Source organism: Tachysurus vachellii, chromosome 22 (assembly GCF_030014155.1).
Source record: "Tachysurus vachellii isolate PV-2020 chromosome 22, HZAU_Pvac_v1, whole genome shotgun sequence".
Classification (NCBI taxonomy): Eukaryota; Metazoa; Chordata; class Actinopteri; order Siluriformes; family Bagridae; genus Tachysurus; species Tachysurus vachellii.
In genome coordinates this window covers 16,906,814-16,924,152 of record NC_083481.1, presented here as the reverse complement: position 1 = coordinate 16,924,152, position 17,339 = coordinate 16,906,814, and the positions used below count along the sequence as shown (strand labels likewise).

The following is a 17,339-nucleotide window of genomic DNA, read 5'->3' as shown; positions in this document are numbered from 1 at the left end:
CACCAGGTGGTTTTATTTCCTTTCTCTGGTACAAAAGCAGGCCATGAGGAGTCACCGGATCTTAAGGACAGAGACGGTGGTCCCAGCAGCAGGGCACCGAATGGCACTTTAAGTGCAGAGACGATCAATTCTTCGGTAACGTTAGCTTCCGTCCTCTTCCTCACAAAGTCAATGGAAAAAAGTTGAGCTCAGGTAATGGGCTCGGATAAATCCGTACTCTGGAGTGTGTCGGGAAATGTTTCTGTTCTGGACCTGTGAGGTAATTGTGTGTGTGAACGTATGTCACAGGTGTTTCCCTGCAGGGTTTTTCCTCATCGCTCTCACTCCGCTGCTGCTTTAACCCCACACTTACACCGTCAGCAAGCTTTCTGCCTTTCTTTCTTTTTTTCTTCCTGCCACCAGAGATGCTCAGTGCTGGTTGTTAGTAGACCTGATATGTGAAGGTGCATTTTTTAACATAGTCTAAAACGTATAAAACACTATAAAGTCGTGGCCTAATGGTTAGAGAGTCTGACTCGTAATCCTAAGGTTGTGGGTTCGAGTCTCGGGCCGGCCACGACTGAGGTGCCCTTGAGCAAGACATGTACCGAACCCCCCAACTGCTCCCCGGGCACCGCAGCATAAATGGCTGCCCACTGCTCCGGGTGTGTGTTCACGGTGTGTGTGTGTGTTCACTGCTGTGTGTGTGCACTTTGGATGGGTTAAACACAGAGAACAAATTCTGAGTACGGGTCACCGTACTTAGCCGTATGTCACTTTCACTTCACTTCACTTCACTAGAAATCAAAAACCAAACAATCTTACAGCGGAACCACGACGCGTAAAACTCCTGTGTCCTGAAAATGTCAGAAAAGTTACAGCTTTACTTCTGACGGTCACACTGACACTGGAGACTCCTTCCAAAAATGCTGAAAAAACATGAATCCACACCTTCTCTACTGACCAATCAGAATCGAGGCTCGGTATCGACACGTGGTGCTGCTTTTACTTCAGACTGCTGCAGGGAAACTAAGCGTGAAGTGGAACGATCCATTTTGCACATCGGCGCAATCCAAGTGAAAACCTCATCATCTCCACTCTGGTATCATTCATTCATTCATTCATTCATCTTCTACCGCTTATCCGAACTACCTCAGGTCACGGGGAGCCTGTGCCTATCTCAGGCGTCATCGGGCATCAAGGCAGGATACACCCTGGACGGAGTGCCAACCCATCGCAGGACGCACACACACACACACACTCTCATTCACTCACGCAATCACACACTACGGACAATTTTCCAGAGATGCCAATCAACCTACCATGCATGTCTTTGGACCGGGGGAGGAAACCAGAGTACCCGGAGGAGAGAACATGCAAACTCCACACACACAAGGCGGAGGTGGGAATCGAACCCCCAACCCTGGAGGTGTGAGGCGAACGTGCTAACCACTAAGCCACCGTGCCCCCCTTCTGGTGAGGAAAACAACCCCAAACCAACACGTATATATCAAAAGAAATCAAAACTGTCAAACAATGGTGTTAGTGTGTATTCATAGGATGTGCTGGCTATGAACATGGCTGTGAAAAAAAAGTAGTAAACTTTATATAAAAAAAAAAAAAACACTTTGGAGAAAATAGGAAGTGACTGAAATAGTCAATCATCCATCGGCAAATATTCAGCCGGTTAAAGCGTACACAGGGAAATCCGATTTGCCGGGTGTGTAGGGGGTAAAATTGCTCGCTTATCATGAGGCGTAGCGGGGAAGCGCGAGGGAAGAGGCGCTCATATGCATACACACTGATACACACACGGAGCAGCCGCTGTGATGGACTGCCGTATCTGCGTCCTGACACACATTTAGACATTCATATTCAGGAAAATGAGATAAATATCCCACAATCTTGGACCTCCTGTTGAAATATTGTGCATTTCCACAGACCAGTGTGATGTGTTTGAATTTTTATTTCCTTTTCTGGCTGTTTTTTTTTTTTTTTGAGCTCTGCTCATTCTTTTTTGCGTTCCCTCCGAGATGGGGCCGTGTTTCTGTGCCGTTTGAGCTCTGCTGCATGAAATGGCGCACCGCAGATCCCTTCTGGTGTGTGTGTGTGTGTGTGTGTGCGTGTTGATGTTCCAGTGAGGTGAGTGGAAGGCACTGCAGGAGGTTAATGGTTTTTTGGCACATCGTTCTTTAGGTGAACATGCAGCGAGACACACACACACACACAGACATGCACACACACACAGTGACCTGCAGCAGCATTAAGGAAACAGATATGAGATTTTTTATGAGTTTTTTACACACACACACACTCACACTCACACACATGTTGACATGGCACCTCATTTTATCACAGTAATGCAGGTTAAAACTCATTTTCTGTTCCACAAACGTTTAAATAACACAGTGTGTATCAATTTCGCAAAATAACCCTTTTTTAAAACAGCATTTTTCGCTGAAGTATGCAAAATATCCTGCGGCAGGACTGCGTTATATAATGCAGCCATGAGAATTACATCCTGGGACTGTGAAATTAGGACTAACAACGAATCTGTAAATAATGATTAACTACGACTGTGACCTCTGGGTTTCTTTTTAACAGTGAATAACTTCTCAGAAGTTAGCAAACATTTTGAATATTTTAGTTAATATATCGTCGTCTTTATGTCGGGTTTGACTGAAGTAAATTCGGTCGTCTACTTAGGAAAAATTATTATTATTATTATTTTTTTTATATTTCTTTAAAAAAAGGCTCATTTGCTGTTGTGTGAGGGTGTGTGTGAGGTTGTGTGGGTTTGTGTTTGAGGGTGTGTCAGAGCTGTTTGTGAGTGTGTGTGAGGGTGTGTGAGTTTGTGTGTGATGGTGTGTGAGAGGTGTTTGCGTGGGTGTGTGAGTGTGTGTGAGGGTCGGTGAGTTTGTGTGTGAGGGTGTGTAAGAGTGTGAGAGGTGTTTGTGTGAGTGTGTATGAGGGTCTGTGAGTTTGTGTGTGAGGGTGTGTGAGAGGTGTGTGAGAGGTGTTTGTGAGTGTGTGTGAGGGTGTGTGAGTTTGTGTGTGAGGGTGTGTGAGTTTGTGTGTGAGGGTGTGTGAGTTTGTGTGTGAGGGTGTGTGAGTTTGTGTATGAGGGTGTGTGAGGTTGTGTGAGTTTGTGTGTGAGGGTGTGTGAGAGGTGTGTGAGTGTGTGAGAGGTGGTTGTGAGTGTGTGTGAGGATGTGTGAGTTTGTGTGTGAGTTTGTGTATGAGGGTGAGGGTGTGTGAGGTTGTGTGTGAGGGGTCTTTGTGAGTCTGTGTGAGAGGGTGTGTGAGTTTGTGTGTGAGGTGTGTGAGTGTGTGAGGGGTGTTTGTGAGTGTGTGTAAGTATGTGTGAGTGTGTATGAGGATGTGTGAGTTTGAGTGTGTGTGAGGATGTGAGTTTGAGTGTGAGAGTGTGACTGTGTGTGAGGGTGTGTGTGTGTGTGTGTGTGTGTGAGGGGTGTTTGTGAGAATGTGTGAGAATGTGTGTCTGTATTTGAGGTGTTTGTTAGGATGTGTGAGATTGTGTGAGTGTGTGTGTCTGTGTGAGTGTGAGGGCGTGTGAATTTGTGTGTGTGTATGTGTGTCTTGCACAAACACGACTCACACACTGTCAAGCACAATGAGGCACAAATAGACTGGCAGTAATAAGCCTTACCTGCTTGTTGGCCCCGCCTCCTCCCTGCCTCCTCTCCGCCCACAGCTGTCACTTGGCCACACCCCCTCCATCACGCATGTGCTCTCCAGATCGTCGTCACTTTTTATAAACAGCAGCACAAAGCAGTGTCAAAATGAACCGTACTGCGTTTACGGCTGAACGTTTTCACTCTGCTGACTGATTGTAGTCGATTTGTTAAGAATGAAAAGATTAAACACACTAAAGCAGAAAGTGTTGATAACTGATGCACATGAACAATTTTCACAGACAAAACACAGGCACTTTGTTGTGTACATGAGAGATGAAAACTGAGCCTTATTTTCCGGAAATCACACGTTTTGGATCCAGACGATGTCACTTGTGGCCTTACTCTGTCTTAGCTGTCAATCAAAGGTCGATTGGCTGGGTTTACGTGTCTAATAATAATAATAATAATAATAATAATAATAATAATAATAATAATAATATCGGGGGGCACGGTGGCTTAGTGGTTAACACGTTCGCCTCACACCTCCAGGGTTGGGGGTTCGATTCCCCCCTCCACCTTGTGTGTGTGGAGTTTGCATGTTCTCCCCGTGCCTCGGGGGTTTCCTCCGGGTACTCCGGTTTCCTCCCCCGGTCCAAAGACATGCATGGTAGGTTGATTGGCATCTCTGGAAAATTGTCCGTAGTGTGTGATTGCGTGAGTGGATGAGAGTGTGTGTGTGCCCTGTGATGGGTTGGCACTCCGTCCAGGGTGTATCCTGCCTCGATGCCTGATGACGCCTGAGATAGGCACAGGCTCCCCGTGACCCGAGGTAGTTCGGATAAGCGGTAGAAGATGAATGAATGAATGAATGAATGAATTAATAATAATAATAATAATAATAATAATAATAATAATAGCTGTTTGTTCCATCCACTGAATCCGAAGGTTTATTCTCTTTAGTCTGATGTCTGTTAGGTTGGATATCTGGATGTCTAGAGATGTTTTAGGATGGAATGAAGTTCTGTTTGGGAAAATCAGGCATTCTGCACTACACTGATCATTTCTCCTGGGAAATAAAAGTTAATACATATCTGTTGTAGTCAGACCTTCGAGACAAGAAAAAAAAACGACTCGCTAAAATTTACAGCATCATGACAAGTGTTTACACAAAATAGATATAAAGGTGTGGGAATTTAGATAATAATAAGTGCCATTTGTTAATTTTGGTGTGTGTGTGTGTGTGTGTGTGTGTGTGTGTGAACATAAAAATCAAAGCAACATCCTCCAAAGCTCTTAATCCACACGGCTTCACAGTTCACCGTGAACTTCTCTCCTCCTCATGAACCTTCACAATAATACACCATATAAATACACAAAGAGAGAGAAAGTGTGTGTTTGTGTGTGTGTGTGTTTGCGTTTGTGTGTGTTCTTTCTCTCCTTCTCATTTTCTACAGCACAAACACATGGTTTCCCAGTTAGATCTGAATCGAATGTGTTGGGAGGAAGTAACAGAAGGAGACGTGAGAGATGTGGCAGGAGCACGACCCCTACTTTATCACACTCAACAGCTTTGTGTGTGTGTGTGTGTGTGTGTGCGCGAGAGCGTGTGTTTATGTGTATGAGACACAGAGAGATAAACAAGCTCTATTATGAAGTGTGGACAGTGTGGATATGTGCATGATATGGTACAGAATAATGTACAGAGGTTTTGTGTGTGTGTGTGTGTGTGTGTGTGTGTTCATTCCTGTTCCTGTATCCCTTTGCTTTAATGAACGTGTCAGAATACAAAGGTGATAAAAATGTGCAGGGTGAAGCTGCTTGTGTAAAGAGATTGGGGTTGCAATGGGAAATGTGCCACACGCCGGGTCGCAAGTGCTTCCTTACAAAAGACAACACACACACACACACACACAAACACACACACAAACACACATGGTCATCATTACTCTTGTGAGTAAAGACACTGAGGTGTAATCACTGTAACATATGTACAGGACACTGGATTTTTTTTTTTCTATTATAATACTCACTAAAGCCACAAGGGGGCAGAAGCGAGCACCACGTCCACTCACACACACCTTGTTTGACTCAGGGCTCCTCTGAGGGATGAGTAATCATCTCATTAAAATAACTGTCATCTGAACACATAACACATGCTGATATTTATAGTTTTACTGTACGATATTTACAGACATCCTTCTGACATGTGAGAGATTTTCACAGCAGATGTATTAATTAGAGCTTTGTTCATGCATGGATGTGTGAGGAGGAGCAGGAGAGACACCTGTGTGTGTGTGTGTGTGTGTGTGTGTGTGTGTGTGTGTGTGTGTGTGTGTGTGTGTGTGTGTGTGTGTGTGAAAAAAGGAATAGAATCATTATGTACTTCTTTATGTGTTATTTCTGATTCAACCCTAACCACAGGCATGGATGCGAAGGATTCAGCACACACACACACACACACACACACACACACACACACACACACACACACACACACACACACACACTTCAGAAGATGAACTATGAACACAAGCACTTCAGCTGGAGGAGGGTATATGTGTGTCCTCCTTTCTGTAGATAAAGTGGTGTGTGTGTGTGTGTGTGTGCGTGTTTTGAACTAAAGCCCTCAGGGCAGATGTCTCTGAAGGTGTCCTTTACCTCTTTTCTTTTTCTCTCCTCCCCTCTATCACTTTTTTCTTGCCTTCCGATCTCTCTCTGTCAACTTCTTTTTCATCCCGTTTCACAGATTTTTTTTTTCTTTCTGACCCTGTTTAACTAACTCTCTCTCTCTCTCTCTCTCTCTCTCTCTCTCTCTCTCTCTCTCTTTCTCTTTCAGGTGAGTGGAACACAGAGGCAAGGAATTGGAGTTGATCTGGGGAGCTGGTGTGAGAGAATCATCACTGGGTGAGACTGCACCACTGCGTCCATCAGTACAGAGGAACTCACTCAGAGGAACTCACATGCTGAATTCTTTCTCCATCTCTCTCTCTCTCTCTCTCTCTCTCTCTCCATCTCTCTCTCTCTCTCTCTCTCTCTCTCTCTCTCTCTCTCTCTCTCTCTCTCTCTCTCTCTCTCTCTCTCTCTCTCTCTCAGGATGATGGAAATAAGGTGGAGGTCTGCATGGCTCTTGCAGCTCATCCTCCTGGTCGTCTTGGTGACGCTGTCATGCCGACCAGTGTGTGGTGGTACCCGTACTCACACAGGTACAGGTACAATACACTAATAAACACACACACACACACACACACACACACACAGATAACTCATACATAGACATAGAAATAGTGTGTGTGTATCAGGGATTATTACACATTCATGTCTCTGAAACACTCACCAGTCAAAAATCTGGTTACAGACCGGGTTCTGATGAAGGACCCACGATTAACACGACGTTTACATTGTGAGTGTGATCTGTAGTCCTGATGTGAGTGTGATCTGTAGTCCTGTTGTGAGTGTGATCAGTAGTCCTGATGTGAGTGTGATCTGTAGTCCTGTGAGTGTGATCTGTAGTCCTGATGTGAGTGTGATCTGTAGTCCTGATGTGAGTGTGATCTCTGGTAGTGATGTAATTGTGATCTCTAGTAGTGATGTAAGTGAAATTTCCAGTCCTGATGTAAGTGTGATCTCCAGTCTTGATGTGAGTGTGATCTCTAGCAGTGATGTAAGTGTGATCTCCACTCCTGATGTGAGTGTGATCTCTAGCAGTGATGTAAGTGTGATCTCCACTCCTGATGTGAGTGTGATCTCTAGTAGTGATGTAAGTGGGATCTCCAGTCCTGATGTGAGTGTGATCTCCAGTCGTGATGTAAGTGTGATCTCCAGTCCTGATGTAAGTGTGATCTCCAGTCCTGATGTGAGTGTGATCTCCAGTCGTGATGTAAGTGTGATCTCCAGTCCTGATGTAAGTGTGATCTCCAGTCCTGATGTGAGTGTGATCTCCAGTCCTGATGTGAGTGTGATCTCCAGTCCTGATGTGAGTGTGATCTCTAGTAGTGATGTAAGTGTGATCTCCAGTCCTGATGTGAGTGTGATCTCCAGTCGTGATGTAAGTGTGATCTCCAGTCCTGATGTGAGTGTGATCTCTAGTAGTGATGTAAGTGTGATCTCCAGTCCTGATGTGAGTGTGATCTCCAGTCGTGATGTAAGTGTGATCTCCAGTCCTGATGTAAGTGTGATCTCCAGTCCTGATGTGAGTGTGATCTCCAGTCGTGATGTAAGTGTGATCTCCAGTCCTGATGTAAGTGTGATCTCCAGTCCTGATGTGAGTGTGATCTCTAGTAGTGATGTAAGTGTGATCTCCAGTCCTGATGTGAGTGTGATCTCCAGTCCCTATGTAAGTGTGATCTCCAGTCCTGTTGTGAGTGTGATCTCTGGTAGTGATGTAAGTGTGATCTCTAGTAGTGATGTAAGTGTGATCTCTAGTAGTGATGTAAGTGTGATCTCCAGTCCTGATGTGAGTGTGATCTCCAGTCCTGATGTGAGTGTGATCTCCAGTCCTGATGTGAGTGTGATCTCCAGTCCTGATGTGAGTGTGATCTCCAGTCCTGATGTAAGTGTCATCTCCAGTCCTGTTGTGAGTGAGATCTCTGGTAGTGATGTAAGTGTCATCTCCAGTCCTGACGTGAGTGTGATCTGTAGTCCTGATGTAAGTGTGATCTCCAGTCCTGATGTACATGTGATCTGCAGTCCTGATGTGAGTGTGATCTGTAGTCCTCTTGCCATGAAACTGCAAAGTCCCTCACATGTCCTGAGCTTTTTCTATGGCGTGGGAAGGACAACTCAGTAATGACTGTATTAATATGGATGATGTTAAATGGCCAGGCTACAACACTCCCTCCCCTCTTTCCACCCTACTCTCACACCTCTCTCTGCCTTAACATCTACACACTCCACACACTCCACACATTTTGAAGCACAAAACCAAAATAATGTTCACCCCCACCCCTTTCTGTTGACACCCACCAGATAACTAATTCTGATTTGCATAATTCATGACACTCCGTGCTCTCGGCGAGGCGGTCACCAGCAGTACATAAATATTTTAGCGTGGCAAAAGGTCACTCTCGGCCCTGCTCCTCTGCATCATTCATAATATGCAAAGTTCTTCCCTAAAGACAGCTGCGGCTTGTGCCTTAATTACTCCCGTTTCTTTAATTATGTCTGTCCTCTGTTTTGTTGATACTAATGCAAGGTGACCTTTTTTCTGCGGCCAGCAGAAATGCCACCGGTGTCCTGCTTCCTCGTTCTGACTGATGCTGGGAGTCTTTCCTCTTTTCTGTCTGATGGATAGAGGTGACTTGTGTTTATTTTTTTGAGCGAGCTAATTACAGCGGCGGTGCTGCTGAAGGTCACGGCAGATGGCGGCTTCTCGTTTTCTTCACCGTCTTCTCGTCACAGGTCTTCACTTTGAAGTGTTTTCGACCTTGATTTGATGGTGCTAATTGGGAGAAAAACTGTTGTGAACCTGAGCGTTTAAAGGAAAACAGTGTAATTGGCAGAGAGCCATGAAAGTGTTGGGAAAATTGCATATATTTTTCACAGGGGATCGTCTTCTCCACCTTCCTCAGTCATTATCTGTTTTTGGATGTTAGGGGTTTTTTGGTGCAGTACCTCCAGCGGCCACACGGTGGCTCTAAAGGTCTAAAAATGCATCTCGGCCTGGATGAGACACGTTGTGTGGAAACTAAACGCTAAAGTGAACGCATGGATCTCAAGCTGTGTGTGTGTGTGTGTGTGTGTGTGTGTGTGCGCCTCATTTACAGAAACACAGTCTACATTTAGGTTGTCTGTTATTCCTACATAAGGTATAAAGCATGTGTTAGTGTGTTGTAAAAGGATAATAATCCATCATACGTTCTGATGTGAAGTGAAGTGATTAATTTCTTAAAGCAGCTTGCCTCAGAATGTTTTATTCCTCTTATCATCTTCTTTACTGTTATATGTTTTATTTACTGAAGCACTAAACATACTCTAATTCAACTGAGTTCATGTGAACTAGCTGCTGCTGCTACTAAGGAAACGATGACATCAATTGAACACACATGTTAATACAAAATGTGTCTTGTTAGCCGGTTTAACAGTCACACAGACTTCCACACACACACACACACACACACACACACACACACACACACACGTCTGAGATGACGTTAGACGTCAGCGGCGAGTCTACACAACACCCAGAGCAGCGGTCAATCAAACCCTGTTTGTCCTTGGCACAGCACAGTGGCACCTCGAGTTCGTGTGACGCTTTGACACATCCAATTAAAAGCCGGTTTGTTACATGGTGCGAACATGACTCGGCCCCGGTGTAGCTGCCGCCACTAACGTCCCCCGTTCAGGAAATGAGAAACGACTTCAGGGCTCAGCTACACTCCATTACAGCCTTTGTTCTGCTCCGGCGCTTGTTAGTGTCATCCTCTGCTAACACTCACATACACACACACACACACACACACACACACACACACACACACACACACACACACTTTGATGACTGTGACCTAGCATAACTCCTAGCAGAAGTTTAGCTGTTAGAAGAGGAGCCAAAAATGTACTTTACACGCTTGTCTTTTTTAGATGTGCATCAGAGCTACAATGCTAATGTAGCTAACTCGTTACTAACAATGCTAAGCCTCTTTGTTGGCACATGAATCATTTGACCCCAGAAACAACATTTCACATAAACAAACACTTTCTTATGAAAACAAAGAGCGACACCCAGCTGTGTACCGAGGAAACAGCGGGTCACTTTCAAAATGGCCGCCGCTACGACTCTCTAATGTCCTTCTGAACATTGTTTATAGCTAACAATGTGTCATACAACACAACTCTTAATTCTGGGACATTCACGACTTCACAAAGTGACAGACAACCTCCTCATCATCTGAGCTATGCTAATCATCAGTTAATAATGATAAGAATTCTTATATAGATGTTCAGCTTAACTAGTTAGCTGATAGCTTTCCTTTAGCAGGAAAATTCTTCGATTATCCTTGAGCGTGCGCTTGATGTGCTAAAATGGGAAGATTCGATTACTTGAACTTTTTATACCTCATAGCAAGATATATATTTATAAATGTGACGTTTTGAATGTAAATGTCTTACATTTACTTAATTAAACACGGGTTTAGATTGTAAAAATTCATTAAAATTTACAAACCACAAATACATGGGACCTGATAGTCAAGACATGATTTATATTGTACTGCACTGAGGATAATGTACTGAGTAATAGACTCGTAAATAACGTTGTGAACAAACCTTTTTCTTTAGATATGGATATATAACACATAGAGCTATAAACTGTTTTAGTCGATACATCCACAAGCATCAGCATCAGTACCAGCCAGGAGGCGTGGCCTAAAGTTTGAAAGTCAATTTTAATTGTAATGCAAACTTGTTAGCTGCATTAGCCTCTAGCTGACTGCTACTTTTTATAAATGTGTAGTTTTCCAGTCTTACCCCAAAATATAATCAAAGAGGAGTAGATTAGCGTAGATCAGACGAAGATCAGATCGTTATCCTTCATCGAGACTCGACCTTGCTCTTCTACATGCTCACACAGATCATCAGATGCGATGGAAGCCTATCAGCACTCGGCGCTTGTGTGTGAATAAACAGTACAGACATCACTCCCACTCCCCCTTCTGAGATAAAGCTCTGTGTCCACATCGGCTTTACCAAAGGTAGATTTGCCTATAAATGAGGAAGCGCCGTCTGTCCAATCAGCCGTACAAACAACCTGTAAGATTAGCATACCGCCACCGATTTAGCCTCAGTGCAGCCTGTTAGACTGAGATAATGTCAGCCTGACTGATGGTGTGTGTGGGACATGACAGGACAATTTAGGAAGCGAGGGAATGAGGGCTAGCGAGAGAAACGATGGCTGAGTGAGCGAATCTCACGCCACTCAGCTTCATCTCAAGCAGCAAATCATACCGAGCACGTCCGGCTCTTAGATATTTAAAGTAGCCTTTATTTATGCAGCTCTTTAATCTTTATTCTCTCTTCTCTGTCATCCTATCGCTTAAAGTTTCTCCAATCTTTATGATTATCACATGATCTACAACAGCATCTACGGTTCCCTTTCTAAGAAAACTTTTTTCTTTTCTTTTTTAAAGCTTTTGGATTGACATGCAGGTCAACTCTGTAGTGATAATAAGGCCGGTGAGAGAGCGATGAGGCGGTGCTTTAGTCCTTTAGCCTGTTCTTCTCTCTCGCCTCATCGTCTGTACGCTCATGATAAAACCACCGTCGTCTTCGTTATGTTCGTCTCATAAATCACCAAAATCTACCTGAGTAACTCTGCCGTGTAGCTGCATTGCATTCTGGGACTTCGCACCGACGTCTCCGCTCATTAACATGACGGCAAACGTAGTGAGAAAAGAAGCTCTCGGCTCATGCGACTTCGGAGCAGAACGCAAGCACGAACCTCTCACAGGAATAAGCAGAAAATCACTAAACCCATCAGCCCTACTACAGTGTGTTCTTTAAGGACTTCTCCTTTATGAGCCGATGTTATTGTTAACGTTTCGAGAGGGGTCTGTCGGGCGCAAACACGCTAATCAATCATCGAGAGAAAACGCACGCTTATTGATTAACGTCAGGACACATCAGCTCTCCGACTGCCTCGTCAGCTCATCGGAGCTTAACACTCCGTTCAGGACACGCTGAGCGAAGGAGACGTTTAGCCATGCCTGAAATCTCATCTGATCTGGAGATGATGGGAGATTTCTTGTGCTCAGGTTGACGTAAATGAACTTTAAGTCCTCCAAGAAGAATAATAACGATAAGAAGCCGAGAAAAACACCAGTAAAGAATCTGCCAGTCTGGAAGATTCTAGAAAGATGATTGTTTTTGTGAAATGGCGCAAATCTGTAGCAGGATTTAAACACGTCCATATCACTGCTCGTGTAAAGCACCACAATTAAAACACGTGTGTTTTAATTCCTTGTCTTAGTTCTTGTTCCCATTTTGTGCTTTGTGATAAAGGTAAAGAAGCAGACTTACTGTTGATTACTTTCCTTTAACAACATGAAGTGTTTTATTGCTTTTATACAACAGCAACATAGCAGCGGTACTTATTAATGAATGTGTGTTTTTATCTGTTTCTAGTTACATCTAATGTCTCTGATCCAATTCTTACATCCGGATTGTTTTGTGGCTTTTTTTTTTTACGTTTTCACGTTTTATATGTAACAAAAAGCTCTGAAGTTCATAAAAAAAAAAGTCTTGTACGTTGTTGATTTCCTTCTCACAAGGAAACGGTCTCCTGTAGAAGCTTTATGGTTCCCCAGAGGGACAACTGAAGAACCTTTATGGGCTCTAAATGTTGTGTGCTGTACAGGAGCAACGATTTATCTCATTCTTCAAGTTCAGTGTTCAGGCACTTCATCATGCTTAAGGTTGTGTGTGTGTGTGTGTGTGTGTTTTCTTAGCATTTGTGTCCACTCTGACCTCATTATGCCAGCAGGAGGCGGCATAGCCTTTGTTCTGTGTGTGTGTAAGTGTGTGTGTGTGTGTATGTGTGTGTATGTGTGTGTGTATGACAGGGTGTCTGCCCCTGTGTTCTGCCTGCACCTAAAACCTCCTGCTCCTTGCTCACTAACAAGGGCTGATACCCGCACACACACACACACACACACACACACACACATACACAACATTGTGTTACACTGAGTTCAGAGCTACTGTTTCCACAGTTTTTATTAATTTATAGCTACATTTAATGTTGTCACTTACGTTCCAGCAGCTAGAAACACTCATCACCAGCCTCTTTTTTTCCTTCATCACTGCGTGTGTGTTTGGAGGCTCAGAGACGTGCCTCTGAATCGAGAGCCGTGACTCCGTGTGTTTTGTCAGCGTGTGATGGAGGAACAGCTTCTCATACACACCGACAGCTCGGTTCCCATAAGTGCTGAACTCCAAGACCTGCCACGTTCACTGTGTTTAAACTCCAGCTGCAGAGCTGCAGAGGGCAGGAGAGGGGAACCAGGGGAACCAGGGGGTGGAGAGGATACAGAGGAAACAACCTACTGAAAAAAACAACAATGATATCAGCAATTAAATTAAAAATCTGTTGGAATTAATCATGAGCCGTTTGTAATCATCACAAAGTTTTACATCATGCAGCAGCTTCATAAAAAATAAGATAAGATAATCTGTAAAAAAACAAAAAAAAAACCCAATCAGTTTGTCTGCTCTCTTCTCACCTTAAAAGCTCTCACTCTTCGCAGCTCGTCCTGTGAAACCGAAGCTGCCGCCGATTTTATACAAACTTTATTTACATCATTTTTTTTTCTTTCTATCGGTGATGTTTCTGTCGATATCAGACACGTCAGCTCACATAAAGCTCAAAGGCTGCGTCCTGTTTAAAATAAATCAGATATATCAGGCACTTGTGAGGTTTTAACCTTGAAATGTGTTTTAAAGTGTTGTGAGAAACCTTCTCTCAGTACAGCTGGCCGTGTGGCGGCCGTCGATTTCCTACACGTCCAGTTATCGACAGATCGATTAAAGACGTCAGACGATAAGACGTTCGCTAAGCCGGAGGCACGTCTGCACTTTTTTTAGTCGAAGTGGAGTCGAGGACCTTCAGGGATGCTTCAGATTATATAGTTTATAAAACTCATCGAAAAGTTCATGTCAAACTTTTAACACAAAAGCCACGCCCACAATAACTGGTTCTAAAATCTGTGAACTGAGGACTTTCACATAATAGTTTAATAAACTAATAATAATTTAGGAATAAATAATTTTTTCCTGTTTATGATGCACTTCAAACTATAAAAACAGCAAATAATTAAATATATAAAAACACAGAAAGATGAAATAAAAAAAAAAAATAAAAAAATAATAATAATATTTAATTAACCACTGGACAAAAAGTTGCTAAATCGCAGTTGATTTATTTCTCGAACCTCCTGAGCGTTCGTTAAGTCTGATCTGCGGCACATAATCGCGGCTCCTGCTGATTATTTTGAAAGCTGCTCTGTCGCATCTGGGCCTCTTTTTTATTTCCTTCACTGTACGATATGGAGCCTGTTAACATTATTTATCACATCTTGTAAGGCGCAGCACCCGGCTTCACCCGAGCGATGAGGTGTGTTTCGATACTCGACACGTCCTCTTATGGCTGCATATGTCTCCGAGACTCGGCCTGGCCAAAGTCCAGCGTTTGCTTCTTTCTGCTGTCACGAGCTGTGAGAAATCCTGCACTCGTATTCATAGAGCTGTGAGCATTATGAACGAATGTACCATAACACTGCCAGAGAGAAAGCGAGAGAGAAGGAGGGAGATAGAGAGAGAGAGAGAGAGAGAGAGAGAGAGGGAGATAAATAGTGCTTTGGCAGGCCTCAGTGTGTTTGCTAAATGCTGGCAGTCTCCTCTGATATGCTGCCATCTTAAGTGCCATCAGGTGGTTTATTAGGAGCTGAAAAGAGACCCAATTTTGTCATTATTTATCCACTTCTTTACATAAAACTGGCACGCTCTCTCTCTCTCTCTCTCTCTCACTCCCTCTCTCTCTCTCCATCTCTCTCTTACCCCCTCTCTCCATCTCTCTCTCTCTCTCCCCCCTCCATCTCTCTCTCTCTTTCTCTCCCCATCTCTCTCTCTCTCTCCCCCCCTCTCCAGCTCTCTCTCTCTCCCTCCCTCTCCATCTCTCTCCCTCTCTCTCTCTCTCTCCCTCCCTCTCTATCTCTATGCCTCCCTCTCCATCTTTCTCTCTCTCTCATTCTCTCTCTCTCTCTCCCTATCTCCATCTCTCTCCCTCTCTCCCCCCTCTCTCCATCTCTACCCCCCTCTCTCTCTCGCTTTCTCTCCCCCTCTCTCTCTCCCTCCCCCCTCCATCTCTCTCTCTTTCTCTCCCTGTCTCTCTCCCTTTCTCTCTCTCTACCCCTCTCTCTCCCTCTCTCTCTCTCTCTCTCTCTCTCTCTCCCCTTGTCCTGTCTCTTTCATCATTCTGTCCCGCTCTCCCAGGGTGTGAATGATAATGATGTAGTTTTTATTTGGAGAAGAAAGCATCAGCGTGAGCCGTGTTTACGTTCTCGCTTTTATTTATGGATCTCAGCAGGTTTCGCGGGACAAAAAAGTGCTGAAATCCATCGCATCAGGTTCAGCAGACTCTCTAAAAAGTTTCGAGCGTTATCCGATGCTGTTTATTGTGAAGGTGATTGGTAGTGGAAGAGAACCTGTTGCTTGCTGTGGTTTGATTTGGTAAGTAAGAAATAAAGCTATGGGGTGTGTGTTGTTAAAAGAACACAGGACCCACACTGGTGTTGATCTTACTACAAACAGCGAGTGCTTTATTCTGCTTGTATCATGATTTTTATAAACGAGTTTATTAATTAAACAACGATGCGAAAAAAACGAGTTCCTGGTCTCATGTCCGTCGCTTCCGGCAGCTTCTCTTTTTTTATTTTTTAATTATTTTTTTAAACTGCTAAGCATAAAAAAGTGTCACAAAGCACTGACACTGGAGACTCCTTCCATAAAACACATCTCCTCATGGAAAACCTCACCTTATCTCCAGTGTGAAATTCCCTGTGAATGAGCTGCTGATGAACTTTTAAGTGCATTAATATTTCACCTTCTGATGCCCTGTGCCTTGTTTCCTCTCTGTTCTTCTGTCAGGTCAGTACCAGGTAAAGCAGGGTACCTGTGAGGTCGTGGCGCTCCATCGCTGCTGCAATAAGAACCGGATCGAGGAGCGCTCGCAGACCGTCAAGTGTTCCTGTTTTCCTGGACAGGTCGCTGGAACGACACGCGCTCAGCCGTCCTGCGTGGAAGGTAAGTGTCACACTCACAAAACCAGCGTCCAGGATACACCTATAGTGTGTATCTGTGTGAGATGAGGTGCTACATTGACTGAGCCACTTTACTGGAAGATTCAGCATACACCATGATTTTGTGGTCTTTGTGCTATGGCGAAAGGTGGGCGTGGCTAAGTGTTTATGCTCTGCCATGAAACACCCTTCGTAACGGAGAACGTACGATTTTGTTATGAGCGTGTTAGGAATCATTCATCGTGTCTTGCGTCTAAAGCTTGAGAAGGTTTCCAGTTTATTTATCTTTGATGATTACACCCCTGTGTCAGGGTCCAGGGAACGTGTGAGATTTGCTTTGTGTTTTTCTTTTGACGGAGATTTTGTTTTGTAAAACCTCTGTTTTTAAATATATTACTAAGATAATTCCTTGACTCCATTAAACTCCGAGGGTATAATATGATGTTTTTGTCTGCGGAAGCTTATAAACTGTGTCTGTAAACAAAGTGCTTCCTTAGAGAGAGTACACAGTGTAGTGCTGATGAAACAACACATCAGGAATGTGTGTGTGTGTGTGTGTGTGTGTGTAAACAGCCTTTGTGTTGATAGAGAGTGTAAGCTTTAGGTTCATCCTGATTGACCCGTGTTTTCCTCGGGCTGATGGAGGAGGATTTTCTCTGCAGCAATGTGGAGAAAGAGAAGGGGTTTTGAGGGTCACTCACCCCCATCAACACCGCTGCAGCTCTAAAGCTCCAGAGTCTGTGCCGAACCTCTCTCTGTCTTAGAACAACACTGTTCCCATGAGCAGGTCCTAAAGCTGCCTCCTCTATATACAGGAGCCTGGGTTTTTCTCATGAGAACACAAGGACTCGAGGGACACAAGGGACTGGACTCGATGAGTGTCTGTGTGTGTGTGTGTGTGTGTGTGTGTGTTGAATAGATACCCGTAACGTTG

General features: G+C 44.1%; 1 protein-coding gene across 1 annotated transcript in view; it reads left to right on the top strand.

Annotated features, from left to right (window-relative positions):
- Positions 1-17,339, top strand: part of tafa4b (TAFA chemokine like family member 4b) — a 38,030-nt gene that overhangs the window by 11,823 nt on the left and 8,868 nt on the right. Inside the window, exons 3-5 of the mRNA XM_060858417.1 lie at positions 6,454-6,521; positions 6,711-6,820; positions 16,254-16,409. Of these exons, the coding sequence (XP_060714400.1) occupies positions 6,712-6,820; positions 16,254-16,409 (265 nt within the window). The 5' untranslated portion in view covers positions 6,454-6,521; position 6,711. The remainder of the gene's footprint in view (positions 1-6,453; positions 6,522-6,710; positions 6,821-16,253; positions 16,410-17,339) is intronic.